A 23,875-nucleotide genomic window follows, 5' to 3' on the forward strand; every position below is an offset into this window, starting at 1 on the left:
GCACATTATACGCTATATTATTGACACATATAACTTCTTTTTCTTATATCACACAATGTAATATCATATAGGGTATTACTTGTACAAATGTGAGGCATTTAATATTATTTTGTGCTACATTTCAGTAAAAAAAGAGTAAAAATTATCTTTTTATCAGCAGTGGTTTTGCACAGCTGCATTGCTACTTCAGCTTTGAAAAAATATAATACTTCTTCTTCTATTATACAAAACAAATACAAAAAGATTGTTGCACACAATTTTATTTATTTGTATTTTGAATGTAAAAAAAAAACTTTGTGTAATTAGCTCAAATATATTTCATTGAGACATTCCTTAAAGTTTTAACACACACAAAGCACATTTATTATCATCCAGTTGTGGTGCAAACACACATTTGAGCAAATATTTCCATCTTCCTCTGCTTCACTACATCACTCATTAAAAATAAATTAAATCAAAGTTTGCTTCTGCTAAACTTAAATTTAGAAGAATTATAATTATTCACACATATATAATTATATAATAATTAATATGTATGTTTATATAATTATAAATATATCTAGAATTTTAGCAAAAAAAAATAACGATTTTAAAGCGAAACTTAGTTAAGGGCGAAATCTCAATATGTGCCGCTTGGAAAAGTGTAAGTGTTCAGTCGGTATAATTTGGTGCTTTTTAGTGATTGTCTTGCGTTTTCGGCTCTACTCGATGAAACTCTTCGGCATAAAAAGAAGCAAAGCCTTGCGGTGCTTTGACCCGGATGTACTGCGGCTCTCCCTTCAAAATAAAACAACTGAACGTGTCTTTGTTGGAACCAAAATACTGTTTTATAATAACTGGCAGAAGCAAACGTGTTTGTTTCATTGTTGATATGTGGCTGGATGCGTTTTTGTGTTTATTGCAGCAAACAAAAAAAGCTGAATCTGAGTAAAACACGACAGGAAGCGCACAATAAAACTCAAATTCACTTGAAACGGACTCCCATTTTTATAAACAAATCATTTTGACAGAGAAGATACATTTTCTTCGGGGATTTTATAGCCATCGAATTTATGATAATCTGATTTACTTTAAAGGTTTAGGCAGGTTTGAAGGACTAAATATTTGTAAATTGACGGTCTGTTACGGTAAAAACAAATATGTAAACAAACGAGCAGAGGCGGTAATGATCGTTTTAATTTCAATGTGATGCGTTCACGGTCCTCAGGATGATCGGTTATTGGTTCACTGTAATAATGACCTGAATCACCTGAAAACTTCTTGCAGCTACAGCATGACAGCTGCCAGATGATGCCATTTGATTTGTGTTATTACACTAAATCCATGCATTTTTCGAATATTTGCAAAATGTGTTGTGTGCGTTTATGGCAAAAAATGTTTTTTATTTAATATGAAACTCTTAATTTCATGTACAACTTATGCAGTGGTTTAAAACTAATTAATTTAAATGTGCAGCAGCTTCTAAATGTGGCTGTTTATGTCCTGTGTGAGGCATAAAACTGTTCAGACTTCCTGCTGCAAACAGCTTTACCGTAAATTCTGCAGATCTAATGCAAATAAACAACATTTATCAGTGAAGCAACTGTACAATAAACAACATTTGCAGGTAATATGATTATGGAGATTGTCAGGGTGCTCTGATATCATGTAAATACACAATTACAAATTTATTTAGCTGCTTCAGCACGACTTTCAGTGAAAAATTTTTCAGTTTGTTTTACTTTATGCTTTTTTATACATAATTTAAATTTTAATACCTCTGTTTATGTATAACTCTTTAAAAATACACTAAAAAAACGCAATAAATGAATATAATTAATAAAAATTGTAGTAAACACAATGAAAAAGAGAGAAACCAATCATAAAATTCAGAGTTTATCACCAATTTCGTTTCCCTCATCTTCCTTGGCAGGTTGTTCTACAGCCGAGGCAGAAAAGTTCTCGTCACCTTTAGGTTTTAGTTTTCCAGAGAAATGACCAAATAGATGCCGTTTGGTTGCATTTAGGAAGCTCATGTTAGCAATAAATGTGAGTGAATCCCATACAAGCCTTAAAAGTGACTGTTCAAAGTTTAAAATGGACTAAAACAGACAGAGAGCAGATAAAGTGGTTTTTTAATCGTGCATGAATACAAATAACAAAATGATCCAATGCTGTGTCACATCTTTAAACCTCTCAAATGTGTCCATCACTCTGTAAATCCTGATATAGAGTAATAAATATACATATATTTAGCAACGATAGTAAAACACCAACTGGTACAAGCTTTCAATAATCTTTAGGAAATTATAACAAACAAATCTTAAAGTTTCAGCAAATTCTACTGCCAATTTAGTTAAAGGACACAACTGTTAAGCTTCACTTGATGAAACTGAGCAGACACACACTTATCTATACTCCAGTTAATCCTCATTGGGTCATGGGGGGCTGGAGTCTATCCCAGCTGACTAGGGGAGAAGGCAGGGAACCCTCTGGACAGGTCACCAGTCTGTCATAGGACTACATATAGAGACAGTCACACTCACATTCACACCTACAGACAATTTAGAATCACCAGTTCACCTGAGCATGTTTTGGACTGTGGGAGGAAGCCGAAGAACCTGGAGAAAACCTACGTATGCAAAGAGAGAACATGCAAACTCCATGCAAAAAGATAGTATAAGGTCTGAAAATAAAATTAATTTAGTACTTTTAAGCAATGGAACTCATCAAAAACAAAAACAACAGGAGAGAAAATTGACATGATTAAAGCGGAGTCTTGTTTTCCATTAGGCTATCTTTATTTCACATTTATTTGTACACAATAAATACAGTTAAACATCCACTGGTATGTAAATACGACGCTCTGCAGCCTCTGCAGAGCTGACGTTGTAAAACAAGGGCATTTTGTCACTGAATTTCAGATTTACGTGGAATCAGGACCAGTAGCAAGTTAACAAGAACTTCTCTGATGGAAAAGAGACTTCAGTCTGACAACTATCTTCTTTTATTTTTTTAACACAACAGGGTAAATGCAAACTTCAAAAATAAGTTTGATGTCATTCAGATCTCAAGGAGATCAACGAGAACACAGCAACATGGCTGACAGATATCTCTTTTCCTCTGATCAAATTCAACTATGGTTTAATAGGTTTTTCTTATAACCTAACACTAAAAATAAAACAAAAAGAAAAACAAAGAAAAAGCTGTGCTATTATTTGTACAGATATCCATCTCCAAGCTCTCTGTAAACTATATTTCAAAAACAATACGATCAAAGAGTCATATCTCAATCTCAATCGAAGACACTAAAATGGCTATTTAAGTCTAAATAACGCAAGAGCCGATAAAAGGAAAGTATTCATACCAATACAGCTGGTAAACAAACGTCAAACAAGAAATATTGAACAAACAACATAGCATCCACAATACTGAAAAGGAATAAGAAGACATCAAAAAGTGCTTCACTATGACAGTATAGATTTGAATTGGACAGCTAGCAGCTCAGGATGGTTTCCTCCTTAAATATAAAGGCGTGTTTAAACTGCACATGACCTCAGTGTAAACTGTCACCAACTGCAACCTCGATGAACCGACACCAGCCACCGATGCTGGCTTCGTTAGTGTCATAATAACATCTCTAGATCTTTATTTTACAACAACAAAAAAAGTTAGCCGATGTGTGTACGCACTACGTTTCTTCCTTAAACTTTATCTTCGCGTTTGGTGCAAAGAAAACTAAACACGAAAAGAAGGGTTTTAAAAAGAACAAAAACAAAAGAATAATAAGGGATCCATTACTTTGATCGTTTCTACTGAAAAAACAATCACAGCTAAAAATTGCCACTTTTCCCTTGTTTGTGTAACCGTGTGCGGCTACGAGTGTCGGCGGAGAGGACCAGCCTCGGCCGTGCTGGCGTTTGATCGAGCGCGGAGACAACCAGACTTTTGGTTTTTTGTGTCGGAGCCTCACAACATGCTGCCGAGTGTAGCTCTGTTGCATAGAAGTAATCCGAGCGTCGCAGAAACAGAGAGAGCCATGCAGTGAGACACAACTGGTGGGGCGGGAAGACACGGGTGAAATCTTACGAAAAATATTCATTTAGAACAAATCTTGTATGAAAATGTATGCTTTTACTACGAGATCCACAACCTGATGAATGAATGCAGCTGTTCTGACATTTGAGTCGTTATGGTTCGGGTTTGGTTAAAAGAAGAATTTAACATTTTGGGGAAAATGGTTTATTTGTTGCTGTTTTTTTGCAGAGACTTAAATATTGCAACTTCCTAAAATAATGGCAGAACAAAACAGATTTTTTTGCCTAACTCTTCTCCTCATGATGTTGGCCAAAACTAGAAGAATCCACTACATCCTCAGTAGAACAAGATGGTGTGATTCTACCACTGTAGTCCAATGTCAAGGTTCAGTTATTTGTATTTTCTGAAAAAATAACTTGGGCCACTATTTCAAGAAGGTGCTGATATGAAGCTGTAGCCAGGTGGTGATCAGCTTAAACAGCTAGCATAGTTCTGTCAAAAGTCATAAGAGACCTACTTAAAAATTGAATGTTCACTGATGTTGCGTTTTCATCCTGGAAAAAAAAAATCACAAAAATCTGGTTCTTCGTATTAAACTTCAGTCTTTTCTCAGCAATCGTGGGTTAAAATCTGCACAAAATATTTTCTACATGACATGGATATTTGTGCTTCGGTTCAGGCTGCATGATGTTTGAAAAGTCTAGTTGGTGGAAAGTGACTCAGGAGGAACCAAGAGGTCACACCTACTAGAGGAATAACCTGAAACACAACGGTACAGATCTCAGGCTGTGAGATACGAAGCCGAGTGAAGCTGCATCTGTATTTACCAGATCTAAATCCAGCTAAAAAAACAACAACATGTTTTTGTTGTGCAGGTTTTAAGGCTTATTAGAAGCCAAAAAAGTATGAAAATGATTTGTAAGAACTGGCAGACGAGACTTTATAACTCTGGTGAGCGGTCACAGCAGCAGCTTCTTGATGTTCGTCATAGTGTTTGTGAGCTAAACACCAGAAATACACCGTGATCTGACAGGAATGTGCACTGGCATTACTGGGAAATCTGTGCATACGCAGCTTAATGTGACAGCAAGCTGAGAAAAAGAGGCTGATAAGAACTCGCGTGTTTCTGTTCAAAAGCTCTCCAGGTTAACTGAGTCTCTGATAGGGCAATAAATTTAACAAACCTGATTAAAATGATGTATTTGTACCAACGACTCCCATCTAAAAGCAGCTGCATAAAATCAACACAACTGAAAAAAAACAAAATAAAATGATTCTGTTTGTTTTGCTATGACTGAGTCTTTAAACAAAGGGAATATGGCTTTATTCCCCCAGCTCCAAGGTGTTTTTAAATAATCTGACAGAGCCAAGTGGGTTGTTTTTCCTCATTTTCAGTTTTTGTGCTATGCTAAGCTAAGCTAAGCATCTCCTGACTGTCATGTTTTTCATCGATCTTCTCATTTAATTCTCTGCAACAAAACGAACAATTCCCAAAATATCAAATGACTGTGTCTAATAATGTTCATTTACCTTAAACTGTACTTTTTCTGCACATAGATATCATAGGACAGTTATTATTTTATTAATTACCGGGGCGAAAGCATGTCTGTGAATATTCAGTCTATTTTTCAGGACTAAAATGAGGCAGTGAGAAACCAGGAGATGAAACCAGAAATGCACAAGATTCCTCCACAGCACACTGACCCTCCGAGCTCTGGGTGTCGGGCCTCTCCGGCCTCCAGGCATCTTCAGGGGCTTTAAGTTTCCTTGGGTTTCCTTTGGGAGTGCGTTTGTGTTCCGGCTGGTTCAAACCGGGGTGAAGCTTTCACACCAGCGTGATCTCCACCTCCTCCCTCCGCTTCACCTGCCCTCGAGGATGCTGCTTCGGGGGCGGAGGAGCAGCACGGACCTGAAAACATCCACCAGTTAACAGAAACGAAGCTAAAAATTCAACACTTTGACTCAAACTGAAATTACCCAACAACTTTTAGATGGACTGACGTGACGTGTTTTCAGAGATTCTTGTGATTACTGCTCCGAAGTGTTTTTACTCACAGGTCTGATGGTGCCGGCGCCAGTTTCTGGGTATTTGGGGGGTTGAGGGGAGCCTTGTGCCGGACCTGAAGGGGCCAAAGGACACGGATTAGATCATTTAACTACCTTTACGTCATTACTGCTACTTCGGTGCAGACAAACCGGCGGATCTTACTGTGAAAGGGGCTTTTGTGTGGAGCTGGCGGCGGCCTGTGATGTCCGTTGTGATAGGAGGGCGGTCGACCAATGGGAGAGGCCGTGGCGCTGCAGGGACTGGATGCTGGAGAGGACATGGTGGGCGTCTGGAGGGGGCTGCTGTGGAGAGGACCCGGCTGGAAGGGGCTGCGAGGGGAGCGGTCACAGTGCATCGAAGTGGAGGGCGAAGCCTGAAACACAACAAAGATAGATTTACACAGTGACAAACTGCAGCTTTGCACAAAATGTTTTAACTTTCTGAGCTCCTAAAGTGCAAAAATGAAAAAAAATCTAAACGTTAAAAGCAATTTCATCCACATAACTAACTGAAAATGAGCTGAATGACGAGGAAAAAAAATCACTCTTTCCCTTTCTAAGGTATTTCCTTGCAGCTGTTAGCTGACATCACAAATTATCTTCAGACAGGCAGACGCTGTATCAGGAAGATACTGTATGTTAGGACTCTCTGCTCTGGTCAGGATTAGAGACTGTCTATTCTGACATGACTAAGCAGACAGGTTTGTTTCCATATTGGTCTCTAATCTAAATCTGACCCTTCTCCCAACTACAAAGTGCCTGAAGATCAGAGAGAATCCTAAAAACTGATGCTGGCATTGCTTGCATGAACTGCTGCTCTGTTGGTGTCACTTTTCCCGATATCAGTAAATCTTACTCCCAACCACACACAGCGCTCGATTCAGACGGTCGCCAGGTCGCCATTTGCGACTAAAAACCGATTCTGGCGACCAAAAATGACAAAAACCACCCTGGTTAGGGGCCAAAATATTTTGATTTTGGCGACTGACCTCCAAATCCAAGTTTTAGCCGAAAATCACCGCCTATGTTTTCTTCATGGGGACAGTCATTTTGTATGATGTCATTAACCTCCCATGATTCCCGGCGCTCGGTCAACATACGTAGACGCCTCATAGGCTGTCGAGAGACGTGCCTGCAGCGCTGCCATCTCGGAACGGGACCAGCGGAGGCAGCGGTGCATAGACATCTACGGAGGCAAGAGGTACTGCTGAATCTCAAAGTGGAATTATTCGCTGAATTTTGAACCGATTGCCAAACTGTTTGATTTTTAGAAACGTCGCAGGCGTAGCTACTATACAAGGTGCTTGGATATTTTTTTACAATGCTGTTTTGCCACTCAACACTTAAGCTACACACCATCTCCCTCTGACTCCAGCATAGTTATTTAAAGATGCCAGACTTCTGTTCAGCCTATGGATGCTCTAATGAGCACTGTAAGGAGACAAGAGCTCATGGGATTACTTTTCACATGTAAGATGTACAGCCATGGCCATAAGTTTGGACACAAGTACCATGACGCTTGTGAATCTTAGAAAATACCACAAAATTGTCACTTACAATACAGTACACAACTCCTGAGAACTATATTAAGTTTCATATTTAAAAAAAATATCAAAAGAGTTTGGTGTCATTTTGTTATTCTTACCAAATTCGGTTGTGAAAGTACTGCATTTTTTTGTTATTTTCTTCTAATATTATGTTTTGGGAACAAAGTTGTTCCAATTGTTGGAATTTATTGATAATATTATATCCCTTGTTGATTTGTTGACTAATTAAACTGGTGCTGTCAAAAAAATATTAGTTATGTTCTGTAATAGACATCAAAACAGACATAGTAAGTCAGTTACGCAGCGACTTCCAATCGCTGGGCCATTTACAGTCGTCGTTAACAAGCCATCGTTAACGTCGTTACCATCGCGCGGGAGTATCAGCGACAATAAAGTGTGCAAACTTGTGAAATCGGTGTTCAAATAAATGAAATCGGCGGAAATCGGCGGATCCGCGGTAAATTCCCAGGCATTTTCCAATTTTGGTCTACTCTTAACAGTAACAGAACTATACCCAGCACCAAGCACTGCAATACTACCACTCATCATGCAGCTATGTTAAGTTCCAACAGGCATGCTACAGAGGATGACAGAGGCCCAAGGGCACATAAAATGCACTAAACATCTCCATGTGACACACAGACAAATTATTACGCACAAAGGATGCAAAAAGTACGATTAAATTTTTTTTGGCCACTAAAAGTTGATTTCGGCTCCTAAAAATGTCTAAATTAACGTATGTTGTGGCCAAAAAATGTCATTTTGGCCACCGGACCTCTCGGCCTTAAATCAAGCGCTGACACATTGATGTGTCTCTCTGTGTCTGCTTCCTCATCCTCTCTCAAACTTCCACAACACTTAACATTGTCTTATTTTATCAAAATCACTTCAATCACAGCTCCAGACTGTGACTACAATGGTCGCATTCGTGACCATAACTTGAGAATGTGCCAGTTCAAACTGAAAGCGGCCTGTACTAGTGCATGATGATAATGAAGTTGTATTGGTGTCGCTGTTGTCTTCTCGTGAAATGTGAAGTGCAAATGCATGCGCTGTTTTTTCGGCTCATAGAAAACAGCGCAGAATAAAATCATTTGGTTCCATCTGGGACAAATATGACATGAGAATGCCCTAGTTTAGCTCTTTTCAAAGTCATTTTTGATCACACGCCTGTCTGAGCACCGCAGCTATTGTAGCCTGCAATGTGGGGCGTTTGGGGAACATTGGTAAATTGTAGTGCCTACAGATAAGGAAATGTTCAGCAAGTGATGTGATTTGCCTGTAACTATGTGGGAGGTATGACCAAATGAGGAAGTTGGTCGCACCGGTGCCCTGACTACAAGTTACATGTGTAACTCATCCATCCATCATTCTCTATACACCGCTTTATCCTCACTAGGATCGCGGGGGGTGCTGAAGCCTATCCCTGCTGACTCGGGCGAAGGCCGGGGACACCCTGGACAGGTCACCAGTCTGTTGCAGGGCTACATATACAGACAAACAATCACACTCACATTCACACCTACGGGCAATTTAGAGTAACCAATTAACCTCAGCATATTTTTGGAGTGTGGGAGGAAGCCGAAGTGCCCGGAGAAAACCCATGCATGCACAGGGAGAACATGCAAACTCCATGCAGAAAGATCCCAGGCCCACCCCGGGGTTTGAAACGTTATAAAACGTAAATTATCCAGGAGAAAGCCTGGGAGAAGATAAAACAATCTTTTTCAGGAAAATAGACATGAAATGTTCCTATTCGGTGAAAAATACATTTGAAATTAAAGCATGATGCGGCCTGATCACGTGATGTACTTGTTTGGTCTTGCAGTGGTAAAATTTTATTACTAAACAAACTTCGTTATTTAGCTTACTACTCATGTCCCATTGACTATTTTGGACAGAATTACCTGATTACCACAACTTGTATACGTTCAAGTAATTAAAAACTTCATATTTTTTTTATATAACCTCGGCATTTGGAGGCTATATTTCTCAAAAGTGTTAACGGCACCATACCTGTGCACTACTGTCTCCTTGTCCGTCTCCGTTCTCGCTGGCAGCGGTGAGATCCTCGACCAGAACGGCAGGAAAGACGCCGACGACGCCATTAAACTCTCCTTCCCAGAAGCCGTCGTCCTCGTGAGTCTCTCTGCTCAGGATGCGGATGATGGCACCTTCTGGGAACGACAGCTCATCGTCCGTTTGTCCCGCGTAGTCGTACAAGGCCTTTGCGAACGACACTGAAACACAGAAAGAAAAAATGAGGACCTGAAGCAAAGCAGGATGTGAACAGCTGTTAGTCAGTGGAGGCGTTCTCACTGCTGGAGTCTCCGTTGACAGAGCCGGTCGGGAGTTCGGTTTCGGGTTCGGTGGAGTTACTGGAGGAGTGGGATCGGGCGTCCAGCGCCGCCAGAGACTGCAGCATACTCAGCAGGCTGTTGGAGGAAGGCAGCTGCAAGTATTTCTCTGGAACATAACCCACCTGACCGCTGCGGTTTCTGGCCTGGAAGTGCAGAAAATACACACAGACAGTGATGATGGGTGAAAAGCTGCTTGTGGGAAACGAAGGATGTTGATGGACACTTGTGATTCATGACCTCATAGACAAAAAAACCACAGGGGAAAAAAAAGGGGATCAAATTGACATAAAAAAAGATTATATTGCATATTACCGAAGTAAGTTTGTGTAAAAAATTCTATGAAAAAATGCATCTTAAAAGAGCATTTCCTATTTTACTGACGGAAGTATCACACAAACATTGAACAAGCCACCAAAATTCACTTTAAGACTTTTAGAGATTTAGAGAACTGCTGTGGGAACGCCTGAATGAGCTTTCAAATTCAACAGCAAAACTCAAGTGGAAATGAAGAAGAGTACCTTGACCCAGTCCTCCATGTCTCCATCGTCTATGACCTCCAAGATTTCCTGCTCCTCAATGGTCAGCTCGTCTGGTTGAGATGCCTGAAACAACAGATTAGTTTGGATTTTGTTTGCATATAAATAAGATCAAACTGCACAAACACGGTGGCTAAATCTATGGCCTACGTCAGCATCAATACGCCATCTGTCATTACCTTGTAGGAGTAAAGCACTTTGCATGTGAGCGGATAGTTTTTCAGGGTGCTGGAGGGGCTGGAGCTGCTGTCGTCCAACACTTCGCCGCTGTCCTCCATCTCTTCCTCATCCTCTCGCTCCAAATCTGCTGTTCCCTGCAGAAATATGACGGACGACACTTTGCGTGACGCGGCAACAAAATATTTCACCCAAACAGAACTACACCTGATGTTTATGATTCTGTGGACATAAGATTATCTAGATTTTACTGTGGAAGCTATACATGTGGATAGCCTCAAGCATTACCACGCTTATCTCTAGCAATAAAACGAGACAGACATTGGTCTCCGTTTATTGTTTTTAGCATCCCAAAATAACTATTCAACACACTCAAGCGCATGTCGAAAAACATCACTCAGTTCCATTCATACCAAGCGGCAGCTACAGCAGCCTGCAATGTGGGGCATTTAGGGAACATCAGTAAATTGTCATGTTTATTTATAAGTTGATGTTCAGCAAGTGATGTGTTTTGCCTGTGACAAGGTGTGACCAAATGAGAAGGTTTGTTGCACCAGTGCTACCAGTAAAAACATTAATCTGGAGCCCTGTGACTGTGCTCTTTTCCTTGCTGTCTCATTGATTGTCTCCTGTTTCATCCTGTTGACTGAACTCCCAGCATCACTGTTAATGAGCCCTCAATGACTCCCTGAGATTTAAATAAAGGTTGAATGAATGAATTTGAAAACTACGACGTTACTCCAGTATTTTTCTTACAGAGAGAGAAGGATCATGGGTACTGAGGTTGTTCCAGCGTTCGTTCTCCAGCTCCTCCATCACTTGGTTCATCGCGCTCTTCAGCCACGTTTCCACGGCGACTCCCGCCTGCCTCAGCAAGTCCAGACGGGCTTCCGCTTTCACTTTCACCGTCTGCCAGAACAAAATAAATCAGAATGTTGATGTAAAGTATACGCATGGAAATATGACCGGTTAAAGCAGACAGGGGTTTTTAGAAGACCTATCATTTGTTGTTGTGGTGAGTGATTTCGTAGGAATTTTGCATTTCTCTTCTTTCTTCTGGCTTCTTCAACTTAGTTTGGTTCATTTGGCCTGGTTGGTTTTGGTTCAAACAAATTAAGTTGTATTGGCAGGTATTCAAATCATTTTTAGTCAGACTGTGTTTAATGCTTTTATGTGTAAAACAAACCAAACACTGTATTTTCTCCTTGAAGATTTTAGTATAAATTTCAGATGAAATCAATGTTCTGGCCATTAACTGTTGGGGAATCAATGTGACAAGGGATCAGTAAAAGCAACGTGTATTTTAATGCAAACATTTTCAGACGTAACTTCCAGAAAGAACAATGTTTATTCTGTTTTAAATGAATGACAAACACACAAGACCATGCAAACCAGTGAAGCTTCAGAAAATATGCAAGAAAGACCTAAATGTTTTAAAGTTGACCGATTGAAAAAAAAAAAAGTCAGATTCCATGCATGTATTCACACGTTTGGCCAATAAAGCTGATTCTGTTGTATCATTGCAATATTTCTGTTCTTTACAAATTTGGAGCTGTGACAGCAGACAGTGCTTCAAATATTCATGTTGCTGCAAAGAAGTCATAGCTTCTAAAAGTTTCACACATATCTTTAATCATTACTGTTTCAAGGTGAACACTTAAGATGAGATTAGGTAATTCAGTATCTGACCAAATGTGAAATATAGCCACAATCTTCTCAGTTATAGTGTTGAATAACGGCCAGAGAAGTGCTTTTGCAGAATGTCACAATGTCACAGTAAAGTTTGATCTTTCTTTAATACAAAACGTCATCACTTGTTTGTCGTCTGTACAACAGTGAGCCTGGTTCTCCTGGAAGAAAAGCGATTGCTCAAAGGAAATAGTAGAATTTGTCTGGGTTTTCTCTATAAAATGTCTCAAATTTACTATGTTAAGTGCCCTCGGATGACTTACACTGTGAAGAGATGCTATTAAATAAAAATAAATGAATCCAATTCGGCATTTATGTGAAACTTTCTCATAATTAACACAAAATTCTTGAATTACGGGCAAACAGATGTTTTGTGAGGTAAAAGCAAACACTGACGACGGAGTCTAACTCAACGTTTGTGGCAGATTTGAGGTAATTCACCCCTTCTATAAAATAAAGACATTAAAATGCCTCTGAAAATGTTTCTGATATTAAAGTTCAAAATATCCCATCGTCAGGGTGTTTATATTCCTGTACCACTGATGTTTGTTTAGTGTTAAAAACTACAAATTTCCCTGGGACAAGATGCTTTTTTCTCTGTTTTATATTATGTAAACTAAACCAACAAAACTAAGGGAGCGTTTATGCTCTTTGTTACGAGAAATGCTTAAAGTCTAGACTGAAGCAGGTATAAGTTTGCTGCCTTATCTGCAAGAAACTTTCTGAAATTAGATTTAAAATTTCTAAATACGTTGCCTCTTTGTTTGCATTTTAGAAAATGTTTCCTGTAGCTTATTTAAATTATTCTTTTGTATTGTAATTTTTATGGATAAATATCTTTTGTGACAGATTTGCAGAAATTCTCTCTAGATATTACTAAGATATCATGTTTACAAGAATGAGACAGATGGAAGGACAACCTGAAAACACAATTCCTCAGCTGTCAAAAGCAGAGATGCACTAAAATCTCAAGAGGAAGTCAATTAAGTAACTAATAAATAATAAACAGCTGGACTGAAAGTTGTTCGTGGTGAACAACTGGTGTCACAGTTTTAAATTTATAAATTCCCTTTATTCTAAAAATCTATCATGGGACTTTTTCACAAACCTGTAAACCCCGTTTAAAACAAATGTTAAATGTTGAATAGATAACAAGCTTGACTCTCTGAATCAGACTATTATCAGTTCAGCTTTTTGTCCAGCAGGTGGAGCACTGGGGCTGTCTGTAGTAACGGGGCACCGATGGAGAAAACAGAGAAGTTCACTTCTGAAACACAAACGGTACCTCTGCCCTCCGAAGACTCTGCCTGGCCACCTCCATCTTGGTCTCCAGCTCGCTGTTGCTCTGCTCCGACAACTCCTGCGTCCCATATTCCTCCAGAGCCTGAGAGCATTTACAACAGCAGACAAACACAACTATCATCCAGAGTGCATGGAATACATGGAATGGAAACCGTTCAACAGTAAAGCCATTAAGTGAAGACATTTGATGGAGACAGTGACTCATTTCCTGACATACTGGAAACAGAATATTTGATCCTGACGTACAAGAAGCATGTCAGCGATAAAGCTGCAATCACTTATCTTACCACAACCTGAGCAATAAATCAGGAAAACAGGCCAATGTGAAGCGGGGAGGATGAACTCTTATCGTGTGGTGTGTTGCTTCATCACATTTTCTGTGCACAGTGTGGCTGATTTTATGATCCAGGTTTATTGTTGTCAAGCTGACCCATATCTTTAAATGTACAGTAGCAATCAAATTCCACATTACTGGAAAACAACATAGTCAGACATTACACTAACGGAGAGGCACTCGTACAAAACTGTGTTTTGGAGAAGAGCTGCAATTTGCATTAAATTCCAACTTGGATTAAATATTTTAGATGTAGTGTTTATCATTCCAGATGTTATCATTCTCTCTCATGTTCAACATGAATAAACGTCAAGAAATTCACTTAGAAATCAGATAAATGGCAATATAACTGCGCAAATTTTCTAATAATGATCATGTTTTTAAGTTTTCTTCAGTAATCCCGTAGTAGCTGTCACATTTTTCGATGGATACACTGTTAACAGGAACCGCTAATAGCTAGTTCTTCACACTTTTACTAGTGCACCTTTGGCAAAATGCTGATAAATAGAGGTTGAAATATACAGAGTCCAAAGCTACATGTAACTGCCGTTTCTACAATATTAATAATAGTAGTAGTGAGTCCCTGGTTCAAGTCCTAGTTGGTTGGTCATTTCCATAACCTCTTTGCCCAGCCTGACTTCACTGTGTCTTGGACATAAAGGCATTAAATATCCCCAAAGAACTTATATAACAACATATGCCTTTGACAGCAAAACTCAAATTGTCCCATTACTGTGGTTTTACATTTCTGTAACGCTGATGTTTGTTTAGTGTTAAAAACTTAAAATTTTCATCGAACAGACGCTTTTTTGTCCTATTTTATATTGTGTAAATCTAACAGAACCATGTGAGGTTTATCCTCTTCTTTCTGCTGATAAATTTTAACTTAAAAATGTTTGGATTTACGCTGAACCTGGTATTTACCAGTTTGCTGCTTTTTCTGCAAACTCAATATTTTTGACTATTTGTGGGTATTTTAGAAAGTGCATCCTGCAGTTTAAGTTATTGTTTTGGATTGGTCTTGGTCTATTTTGGTCTTTTTTATGGCTGTAAAGAGTTCTGGTGTTGTTTTAAGGTGAAGTTTAGGAGACTGTTTTTGGATAAAAATCTTTTCCACAACTTTTCAGTTTGTGAGTGTGTGGCATATTTTGTTTTATTTATTTCTGCTGTCTATTTTACTCTTTATAACAAAATCTAAAAACAAAAAAAGGTTCCATAGTGAACAGGGTATAGAAATATTTATATCACCTGGTACAACATAATATTGGTTTAACTTCAGCAGTTAATACTTGCCACGGTTACTGTAATTGATCCTGGCGTGCTGCTATGCCCTTGTACGGGGAAAACATGATGGGCTTAAGAGATGATTAAATGATTTATGGCCTAATACCATTTAATAGACCCAAAGGACAAAGTGGAAGGTTATTTTTTATTCCTTGCAACAGCCTCACTGACCTTTAACACTTCTCCGCTTTAAAAACCACTGATAGACATCTGCTTATCAAAAGTCCTCTTAACTTCTTTTAATGCCGTACATATAATAGTCTCTATGACCCTGATTGGGTGTTCTACATAAGCTTTTAAACAATCATTAATAGGCTCTTTTTTTTTTTTTACTGCTCTGCATGCAGGTAAATTAACCCGTCATTATAATTTTAGATTCTTCTTCTTTCAGGTTTACTTTCTGACATTTTACAGGGATTAGAGATCAAAACAAGATGTAAACAGCCCAAAGCAATGTTTAATAATGCGCACTGCCCTAATTACACAAATACAAATACATAAAATAAACAGTGGTTCTTACCCTCTGTGTGTGGATGACGCTTTTGTATTCTCGAGCCACGCGGCTTGCCCATTTCCTCGCCTCCTTATCCAGACTGTGCTCCTCCGCTGTTCCACTCTCTTTCTGCAGCTGCATCACCTACCAAAGACGAAAGATGAGGGAAATTAACGCAAAATATCTGGGACACCGCAAATTAAATGACTGACATATGCAGGAAGATAATCAGGCTTTATTTCAAATCAAAAAGAGACCATTTTGCAGGTCATACGTTCAACAATTACACTCCTTACCGTAAATTATGTCCGACAGAAACACAATTATTCCTCTAAAAATGTTCATGCCACTCTAATAAGTTGTGTGACCTACTAGAAGAGACCCTTGTTGTTTTCCAAATACCACTGAGAGACCCACCAGTGTGGGTTGTTTATCACGTCTGCTATCCGAATGTTTTAACTTCCTCTTTACATATTACATGAGCCAAGCTAAAATAGAGCACTGTGGGACAGACGTGAATAGAGCTTTTGTCACAAAATCAGCGCCAATGAAAATAAGGAAACATATTCATCTTTTACGTTTATGAACTGTGCAGTTTTGTAATGTAAAGAAACCTCAGGTGGCTGACAGTCATGCAACAGGGAAGAAGAGAAAAAACAAACACCGGAGAGCAAAGCTTCACTACACAGTCTGTGAAGGCTTGTTGTTGGGGCCAATAAAACGCCAGAAAAATCCTCTTTTCAGGTGGCACCACAAGGACCGTTGAATTCTTTAAAACCCACAGAGCATCTGTGCAGTCCATAAACCTAATTAAAGCCTTTACATTGATTTTTTTTGCCCACTGTAGGGCACGGCAACAAGCACAAATACAATGCTTATGTATTATCTCCTTTTTTTTTTTTTTTTTTGTCTGCAAGTCCGCTCAAAAATGACACCAACCGCTTATGTATTATCTCCTAAACGGTGAACATTTTAGCAATTAAGTCCAGCATACATCAAGACACCATCACAAAACAAACAATGCAAGCCCACTTTCATTTTCTTTTTTTAACTCCATTTTGGTCTCCATGTCCTGTGGAAAATGTGGGTCTAGTTTAGTTTTACTTTTCATTAACAACGCTGTAATAAATCAGTAAAATCAGTAAAATGACACAAAGGGCACTACGATAAAGGTACATTCTTATTCCACTGCGTGATTATGCAAAAACTGTTAAATTGCACGAAAGCTGCTGAGAAGATGGAACAAGAGCAGGACGAAGTGGTTGAATGTTGGTGCAAATCTGGACAGCTGCTTTTGAGATTTTGAAAGAGGATTATCCTTGACATTTAGCGTCCAACAATAAGAAAACAGAAAACAAAGCTGAAGAATAAGTCTTCTATACAACTAGCAACTGAAAAATTCTTTCCAAAACTACATAAATGCATTGACGCGACACATTAAACTACAAACAACTGCTAAATTCTACTTTTCTGACCTTGCCTCCTGGCCTGGTTCTACATTTGCTGGTTAAAGTGGATTTGCCAGCGTGAAAACAGCTGTTTGCTGTGGCTGGAATAAGGCTGATTCATGCAGTGGGGCTTGAACCAAAACTTGTGGACCATAAAAAAATGCCACTACACTACCGACGAGAGCAACTTTTAGTTTTTATTTATGTATTGAGGGTTGTTATTTGCTCCAACAAAGCAGAGTCTTGAAAACGTTATTTCGTCTACAGGAAGTTTTGCCAGTCCTTGACCTTTAGAGCCCGGTCCCAGACTTCTGAATCGCTGCCCATTTGTCTGATCTGGTGTTGTGCTCACTGACAGCTGTTTTTCGTGGCGGAAAACAACTGAGCCAAGCACAGCTTTGTATTAACAATGGGGACATGATTGTACTGTGCGAGAGCCAGAAAAATAGCAAGGAAAATGGCAAAACAAGGTTGGACAAGGTCAGTACGGCTGCACAGACTCTTGGAAGTCAAGATCACAACTTAAAAATCTAGGTAACTCTTAATAGTTGTGAAAAACATCACATTACCTGCTTCAAAGAACTGCTATTGCAGCTTAAGTGCTGTCTGTAAGTGACGATGATGGTAAAAGCAGTGCAGTTGAGACAAGAGCATCTACTCGAGGTGACTGATAATTCAGAAAGACAGCTTTTGGTCTCAGGTAAAGCAGTGAAAAGGTGGATTCGGTATCCAAAAAAGACTGTTTAAAATCAGCCTTAGGGTTTGGTTAAAGTCAGTGTAAAATTGTCACCAACGATTTTCTTTTATTTATTACATTTGCTGATGTTATTCATCATCTCACACTGATAGATGTCTACATTTTTTTGTTTTATGTAGTGTATTTATTCCTCTGTAGTTGTTTTCTGTTTCTGTACCTGTCCAGGGACATAAAATGCAAATCAGATGCAAGCTAAAAATGGTATTATTACTTCAAATTAATCACTGTCCGTGCAAAAATAACAAAAATACTCATTGGTTCAGGCAAAATGCACATCGTAAACAGCTGGTCAAAAGTTGGAGAAGCTTCTGATGTGACAGGTCTTTACTCTACAAGTAATACTAAGGAGTGATGGTGTGCAGATCTCGGCTTTTTCTGAATTAAGTTTAAAATAAACCCGTAAAATTTGAGTTAGGTGGTTTCCACATGTCATCAGTGGTGTGTGTGGAAGGAAAATAAATGAATCATAATAAATAAATAAAAAATACAGAACAGTTCAGCAAAACACACATCTTAAACAGCTGCTTGAAGGGCAGAAAAGTTTCTAATGAGATGGGTCTTCACATTTTAGGTGATTTTAAGGAGTAATACAGTGTGCGCCAATGACGTCGGACCATCGGTCAAATCCGATTTGTGTACCAAAAGTCCGGTAAAACTTACTACATTACCGGTCTCATGTCCGGTGTAATTTTGTTCCTGTAAATCACCCTTAAAGTCGCCGAGAATCACCAAAGGATAATGCAACATCGGGGGACAGCAATTTTGTATGTTGACATTATGTGACATGATCACGTCATGATTCCCGGCACGCACAGAGTGATTTCCAGTTACAAGTACACAGGGACGGGATCAGCAAGTTCTGATTCCAAAGGAAAGTCGTTGACGGGGGGGGGTGATGTGTGTGGCGGCGGTGCAGCGACTTCCAATTGCTGGGCCGTTTACAATCGAACGACAGCTTGTTAACGTCGTTAGCAAGCTATTGTTAACATCGTTACCATCTTGCAGGAGTATCAGCGACAATAAAGTGTTCAAACTTGAAATGAAATCCGCGGAAAATTCCCATCCCTGAGTACAAATTCAAGTTTCTGCAGGAGCGTGTGAAAGTAGCGCCAAAACGAAGCTGAGAGCGGTTTTTCTGGTCAAACTGGACGTGTATGGTGAGTAATTCAATGGTAAAAGTGGATGGTGGTATGGTAGAATGGTGTGGGAGGGTGTAGTGACGGTGACAGTGCATGTAGATGGTAATTTACCAGGTGTACAATGAGAGAGGGTGGATTCTGAGCAAGATTTGGCTGTTGCTATAAGAGTATGGTAGGTTATTTCATGGATTATGGTATGCAAGGGTTGATGGTGGGATGGTAGAATGGTGTGGAAGGGTGTGGTGACGGTGACAGTGCATGTAGATGGTAATTTGCCAGGTGTATAATGAGAGAGGGTGGATGCTGAGTTAGATTTGGCTGTTGCTATGAGAGTATGGTAGGTTATTTCATGGATTATGGTATTACATACCATAATCCATGGTATGGTATGGATAAAATATTCGGTCCAGTAAAAAATTACTGTTTACTGGTCCACGGTCCAGTAATAAATTGTGCCCATTCGCGCAGACTGTAATAGTGTTCAGTTCTGGACTTTCTTCTTAATTAAGTTTAAAACAAATCCCTACAAATCAAGTTTCCACCTGACATCAGCGGTGGTCAATAGAAGGAAATCACTGCAAAAATAAATGAATACAAATAAATAAATAAAAAATACACATAAATTCAGGCAAAACACACCTCCTAAACAGCCGCTCAAAGGATGGAGAAGCTGCTGATGAGATGGGTCTTTATATTTCAAGTGTTACAAAGAAGCAACTAAATTAAGTTTAAAATAAATCTCTAAAATTCGAGTTTCCACATGACATCAGCGGTGTGTGTGGAGGGAGAAGGCTGGTGTGTTGGTGGAGGTGGAGGGGGTCAGTGCACTCTGATGAGGCCCGCTCACAATGCCTCCTTTTCACAGATGGGCCGTTCACAGGGCCCGGCCCACCTCCTGCCCCTCCCTCCCAGTTCAGCTCTATTCCTTACCGGATCCCCCTGTCTGGTGCAAGTGGTGGGTGAGGGTGGGTGAGGGAGGGGAGGGAAGGCTCTCCACCGCTAATGTTTTCTTTAGGAACAGGCTGCTGCTTGTTTGACTTCCAATGAAAACAACGCCAGCGTTTGCAGTTTGAACAAATTGTCCAGTGTTGTCCAGTGGAGCAGAGGAGGAAAGGTGCCGGCCGAGTCGAGCGACTGGAGCTCCGTTACGTTACATCCACGCACACAAGCCGTCACAAATCACTGGCAGATCGGCACAGCAAGGTCAAGTCAAAGGCTGATAGTAAAGTATTTTTGGACTGAAGTTGACGTTTATGTTTGTTTTATGAGGGCAAAAAATCTATGAAATGGCCAGTGTGGGTGGAAAACCATCTGAAATGGATTCCAGGCCATGAGGACACACTAAAGGTTTCATGAACAGGTGTGTGAAGCTGCCATGCAGACTCTGAATTAGCACCGATTTCTCAGGTGGGACTCACAGAGGTGGATAGATTGTGGTTGGTTGTGCATTTTATACAAAAATCTCCATTTTTATTGCTCTAACTGTTGAGGCAAATGAGCTGGGAGATCAAATTTTGACCACAGATATAGTTTTTAAGCCAAATCAGCTCTGAAAAACAATCTGAGTAAAGTCAAGTTTATCTGATATTTCCACAAAATTATAGGTGTCTCAGATGCAAAACACTTTCCAGAGTGTTTAAAAAGAAGTCACGATTTAGCAACTCTGGAAAGTTACCAAAGCTGCATTATTTCAACAGCTGTGTTGCGGCAATTATGAGGTGAACAGCAGAATTGCGTTAACGCTGACATGCACTTGCATTAGCCACAGTGGCATCTTGTCGGATGATGCTGTTCTGAGTTGAGCAACTATTTAATTGGAAGACCGCACCGTATTAAATGAGCGGCAGGTTTGGTCAGAACATGACTCAACTGTATTCAAACCACCATGATGATTAAATATGATCAACATTTTCAAAAAATTATTCAAACAAGAGACCATTACTTAGATTTCAGATCAAAACATGACACAAGTACCTGAAATATATCAGTAGTAAGGAAATGAGGTAAAACATCCGCATAAAAAAAAACAAACAAATAAAAAAACCACACATTAAAATGGGGAAATAATTGTAGTTCCTTTGCAAAGATAATATTTCTGACATTTTAGCTTTGTTAGTAAAGTATGCAAAGTTCACCGTTTATGTTTAATCTGTTTAGATTAGGAGTAATTGAAGAGGTCATTTGAAAAACAGGTAACTCCGTTTTATAAATTTTCAGAAAACTCATTTTTTTATCGTTTACTTGAGATAATAATAATAATAATAACATTAATAATTTATTTTTTCTCTACTTTGTCATGTATTTTTGTACTGAGTCAAATTCACTCAACTTCAGTTTGATTGACAAGATAAGATAAGATAAGATAAGATAATCTTTTATTACTCCCCATGTCAGGGGAAATTTCCCATGTTACAGCATACAGTGAGCAACAATAAACAACAATATAGTTATAATCATCATAATAATATTTACAATATGCACAAGAGTGAAGGGTGGAAAAAGTGGCTTATGGAATGATGTGAGGTGCAAGAAAATTCTCTCAAGTAAACAATAAAATAAAAAGTTATCTGGAGTTATCTGTTTTTGCAAATGAACTCTTCAATTGTTCTAAATATTAAATTATTCCCACTGCAAAATGTCACTTCATAGAAACAAACACAGTTGTTTGTCATTATCTGAGGACGTCACTTAATGTGAATGAATTTATTTCATATATTTGTGGATGGACAAGGATTATGTTATGTGTTGCTGTCACTGTTATTTTTTTCTAAGTTTATCTGATTTTCGGTTGACCAAACTGTTTGGATGGGATCTAAGTAAAGACTGAACTGAACAGGACAAGGTGAAGAGTTTACCGACCTGCTAGCACCTCTGTGAAGTTCAACTTAAGTTATATCCACACTAATATTTTTTCATTTAAATGACTATTTTAACAAGAAAACAATGTCTGTCCAAATAATGGTTTTAGCACCATTTCAGAAACATCTCTATGCTCACTAACTTGTTTGTCATGTTCAACCTCTTCGTTGAAGTGTAAAAGCTTTAGTTTTGCTTCAGACTATTGAGTTCTGAGCCCTGTTATGCTAATGTATGCACATAATTATACATGACATGAGGAAATAGATAGCAAGCTGATTTTTTTTTGCTGAATATCTTTTCATGTTAGCATGTTAATGTGTGATGAAGCTGATGTGAGTTGCAGGTATTTGACCATAAACTGAAGTACTGAACAAATGAAAACTTTGAACTGTCATCAGGACTCATCCTCCAGTGACCATGAACGTCTGGAATATGAGTTTTTGACAGCTGAATCTGGTCCAGGGCTTTGTGACCTCACTGTCGCTACATGACTCGGCCCGCTCGGCCGTCAGGATGCCCATGAGTGGCTTGTTCCACTTGTCTGATTTTGTATTGATTGTAGTCTAAACAAATTAAACTGTCGTCATCTGCTGAGCTTTGCTACACTACTGGCAGTTTGCACCACTGACGCAAGTCATACTTTTAGTTTTACATCAATGGAATCCTCCATCCAGAGATTAATATGTGACAGGAGAAAAATAAATACTAAGTTCTATTTATTTCTTCTTAGTTTTCTATAATTATTTGTCTTTTCTTGTAAAACCTGTGTATGCATTTTTGGTTTTGAGTTGCTCTTGATTGGAAAAAAAGACTTGTGAAACACAGAGTTTTCTTGTGCAGAAATATAAGCCAAAGTACTGGAAGCCCTACTTAAATTATAAATAAATAAATCATTCAAACATGTATTTTATGATACAGGATTTGAATTAAATGCAACTACAAAGCGTTGTTTTGATATGTTTTTACAATGTGATATCTGGTCACCTGAACTATTATGAATCGGAGCTGAAAACAGCTGCTGTCCTACATGACAAAGCGACCTAATTTTGGTCAAACAGTCAGGCTTTATTCCAACATTTCAGTGAACTCATGCAGGCAGAGGTCAGAGGTTAGATTTCTGTCTCTGCTGCTAGTTGTGTCTCATGCGAAAGATAAACAGGAGAGACGATGTTTAAAAAACATCAGTAACCACAAGCAGACAAGCTGTGATAAACACTGGTGTTGCATAAATTTGGATTATTTTAAACACTGATAAAAAGTGATGTGTTTATTATGATCAATACTGAAACAATGGTACTACAGTAATCATACTAATGAAACATGTGTAAATGATAGTAAATATGCATTTTCAGATAATATTCTCAAATTTAATTTTGAGAATCGTTAAGAGTTCTTTGTTTATTCTAAGAGAAATAACCCTCATCTATTTATATTTTTCCTACTATTCAGACGGGACAGAAAAAAAAAACTGAGAAAAGAGAGGTCAAAAAATACCCGTTCAGATCTAAACTTTAAGTGCTGTCCTTATTCCAATGCCAGGCTCCACACTATCCTGTGTAATTATTAGAAATTGCTTATCAACCACTATTACTAGCATAGGCTTCTTATGATTGCATTTCTGTTGATAGGAAATCTGAGGTACCCGTTCAGATTTAACATTTAGCAACAAATACACAGACAAATAAAATGTCAGGTTTTACCGTATCGGAGTCGATGGGCTGGTACAAGAAGTCCGGGGCTTGTTGAAATGTCGGGTACTTCTGTACAAACAGTTGCTGGTGAAACTCCTGCAGAACCTGCGTTTGAAGAGAAAAGATGAAACACATATTTAAGTTTTGGCCGAAGCTAACGAGTGATCCTAGCTCTGAACTTAGATAATTATTGTGG

The 23,875-nt window shown here is 38.9% G+C and overlaps 1 protein-coding gene across 1 annotated transcript in view; it reads right to left on the reverse strand.

The window, feature by feature from the left end:
• Positions 1–2,756: 2,756 nt before the first annotated feature.
• The window catches only part of LOC110964119 (F-BAR and double SH3 domains protein 2-like), a 50,562-nt gene continuing 29,443 nt past the window's right edge, over positions 2,757–23,875 (reverse strand). Inside the window, exons 10-20 of the mRNA XM_022212734.2 lie at positions 23,689–23,784; positions 15,813–15,929; positions 13,658–13,756; positions 11,440–11,592; positions 10,686–10,820; positions 10,489–10,572; positions 9,930–10,113; positions 9,627–9,850; positions 6,227–6,437; positions 6,073–6,137; positions 2,757–5,926 (exon numbers count right to left, since the gene is read on the reverse strand). Of these exons, the coding sequence (XP_022068426.1) occupies positions 5,843–5,926; positions 6,073–6,137; positions 6,227–6,437; positions 9,627–9,850; positions 9,930–10,113; positions 10,489–10,572; positions 10,686–10,820; positions 11,440–11,592; positions 13,658–13,756; positions 15,813–15,929; positions 23,689–23,784 (1,452 nt within the window). The 3' untranslated portion in view covers positions 2,757–5,842. The remainder of the gene's footprint in view (positions 5,927–6,072; positions 6,138–6,226; positions 6,438–9,626; positions 9,851–9,929; positions 10,114–10,488; positions 10,573–10,685; positions 10,821–11,439; positions 11,593–13,657; positions 13,757–15,812; positions 15,930–23,688; positions 23,785–23,875) is intronic.

The sequence above is a fragment of the Acanthochromis polyacanthus genome, chromosome 17 (assembly GCF_021347895.1).
Source record: "Acanthochromis polyacanthus isolate Apoly-LR-REF ecotype Palm Island chromosome 17, KAUST_Apoly_ChrSc, whole genome shotgun sequence".
NCBI classification, from domain to species: Eukaryota; Metazoa; Chordata; class Actinopteri; family Pomacentridae; genus Acanthochromis; species Acanthochromis polyacanthus.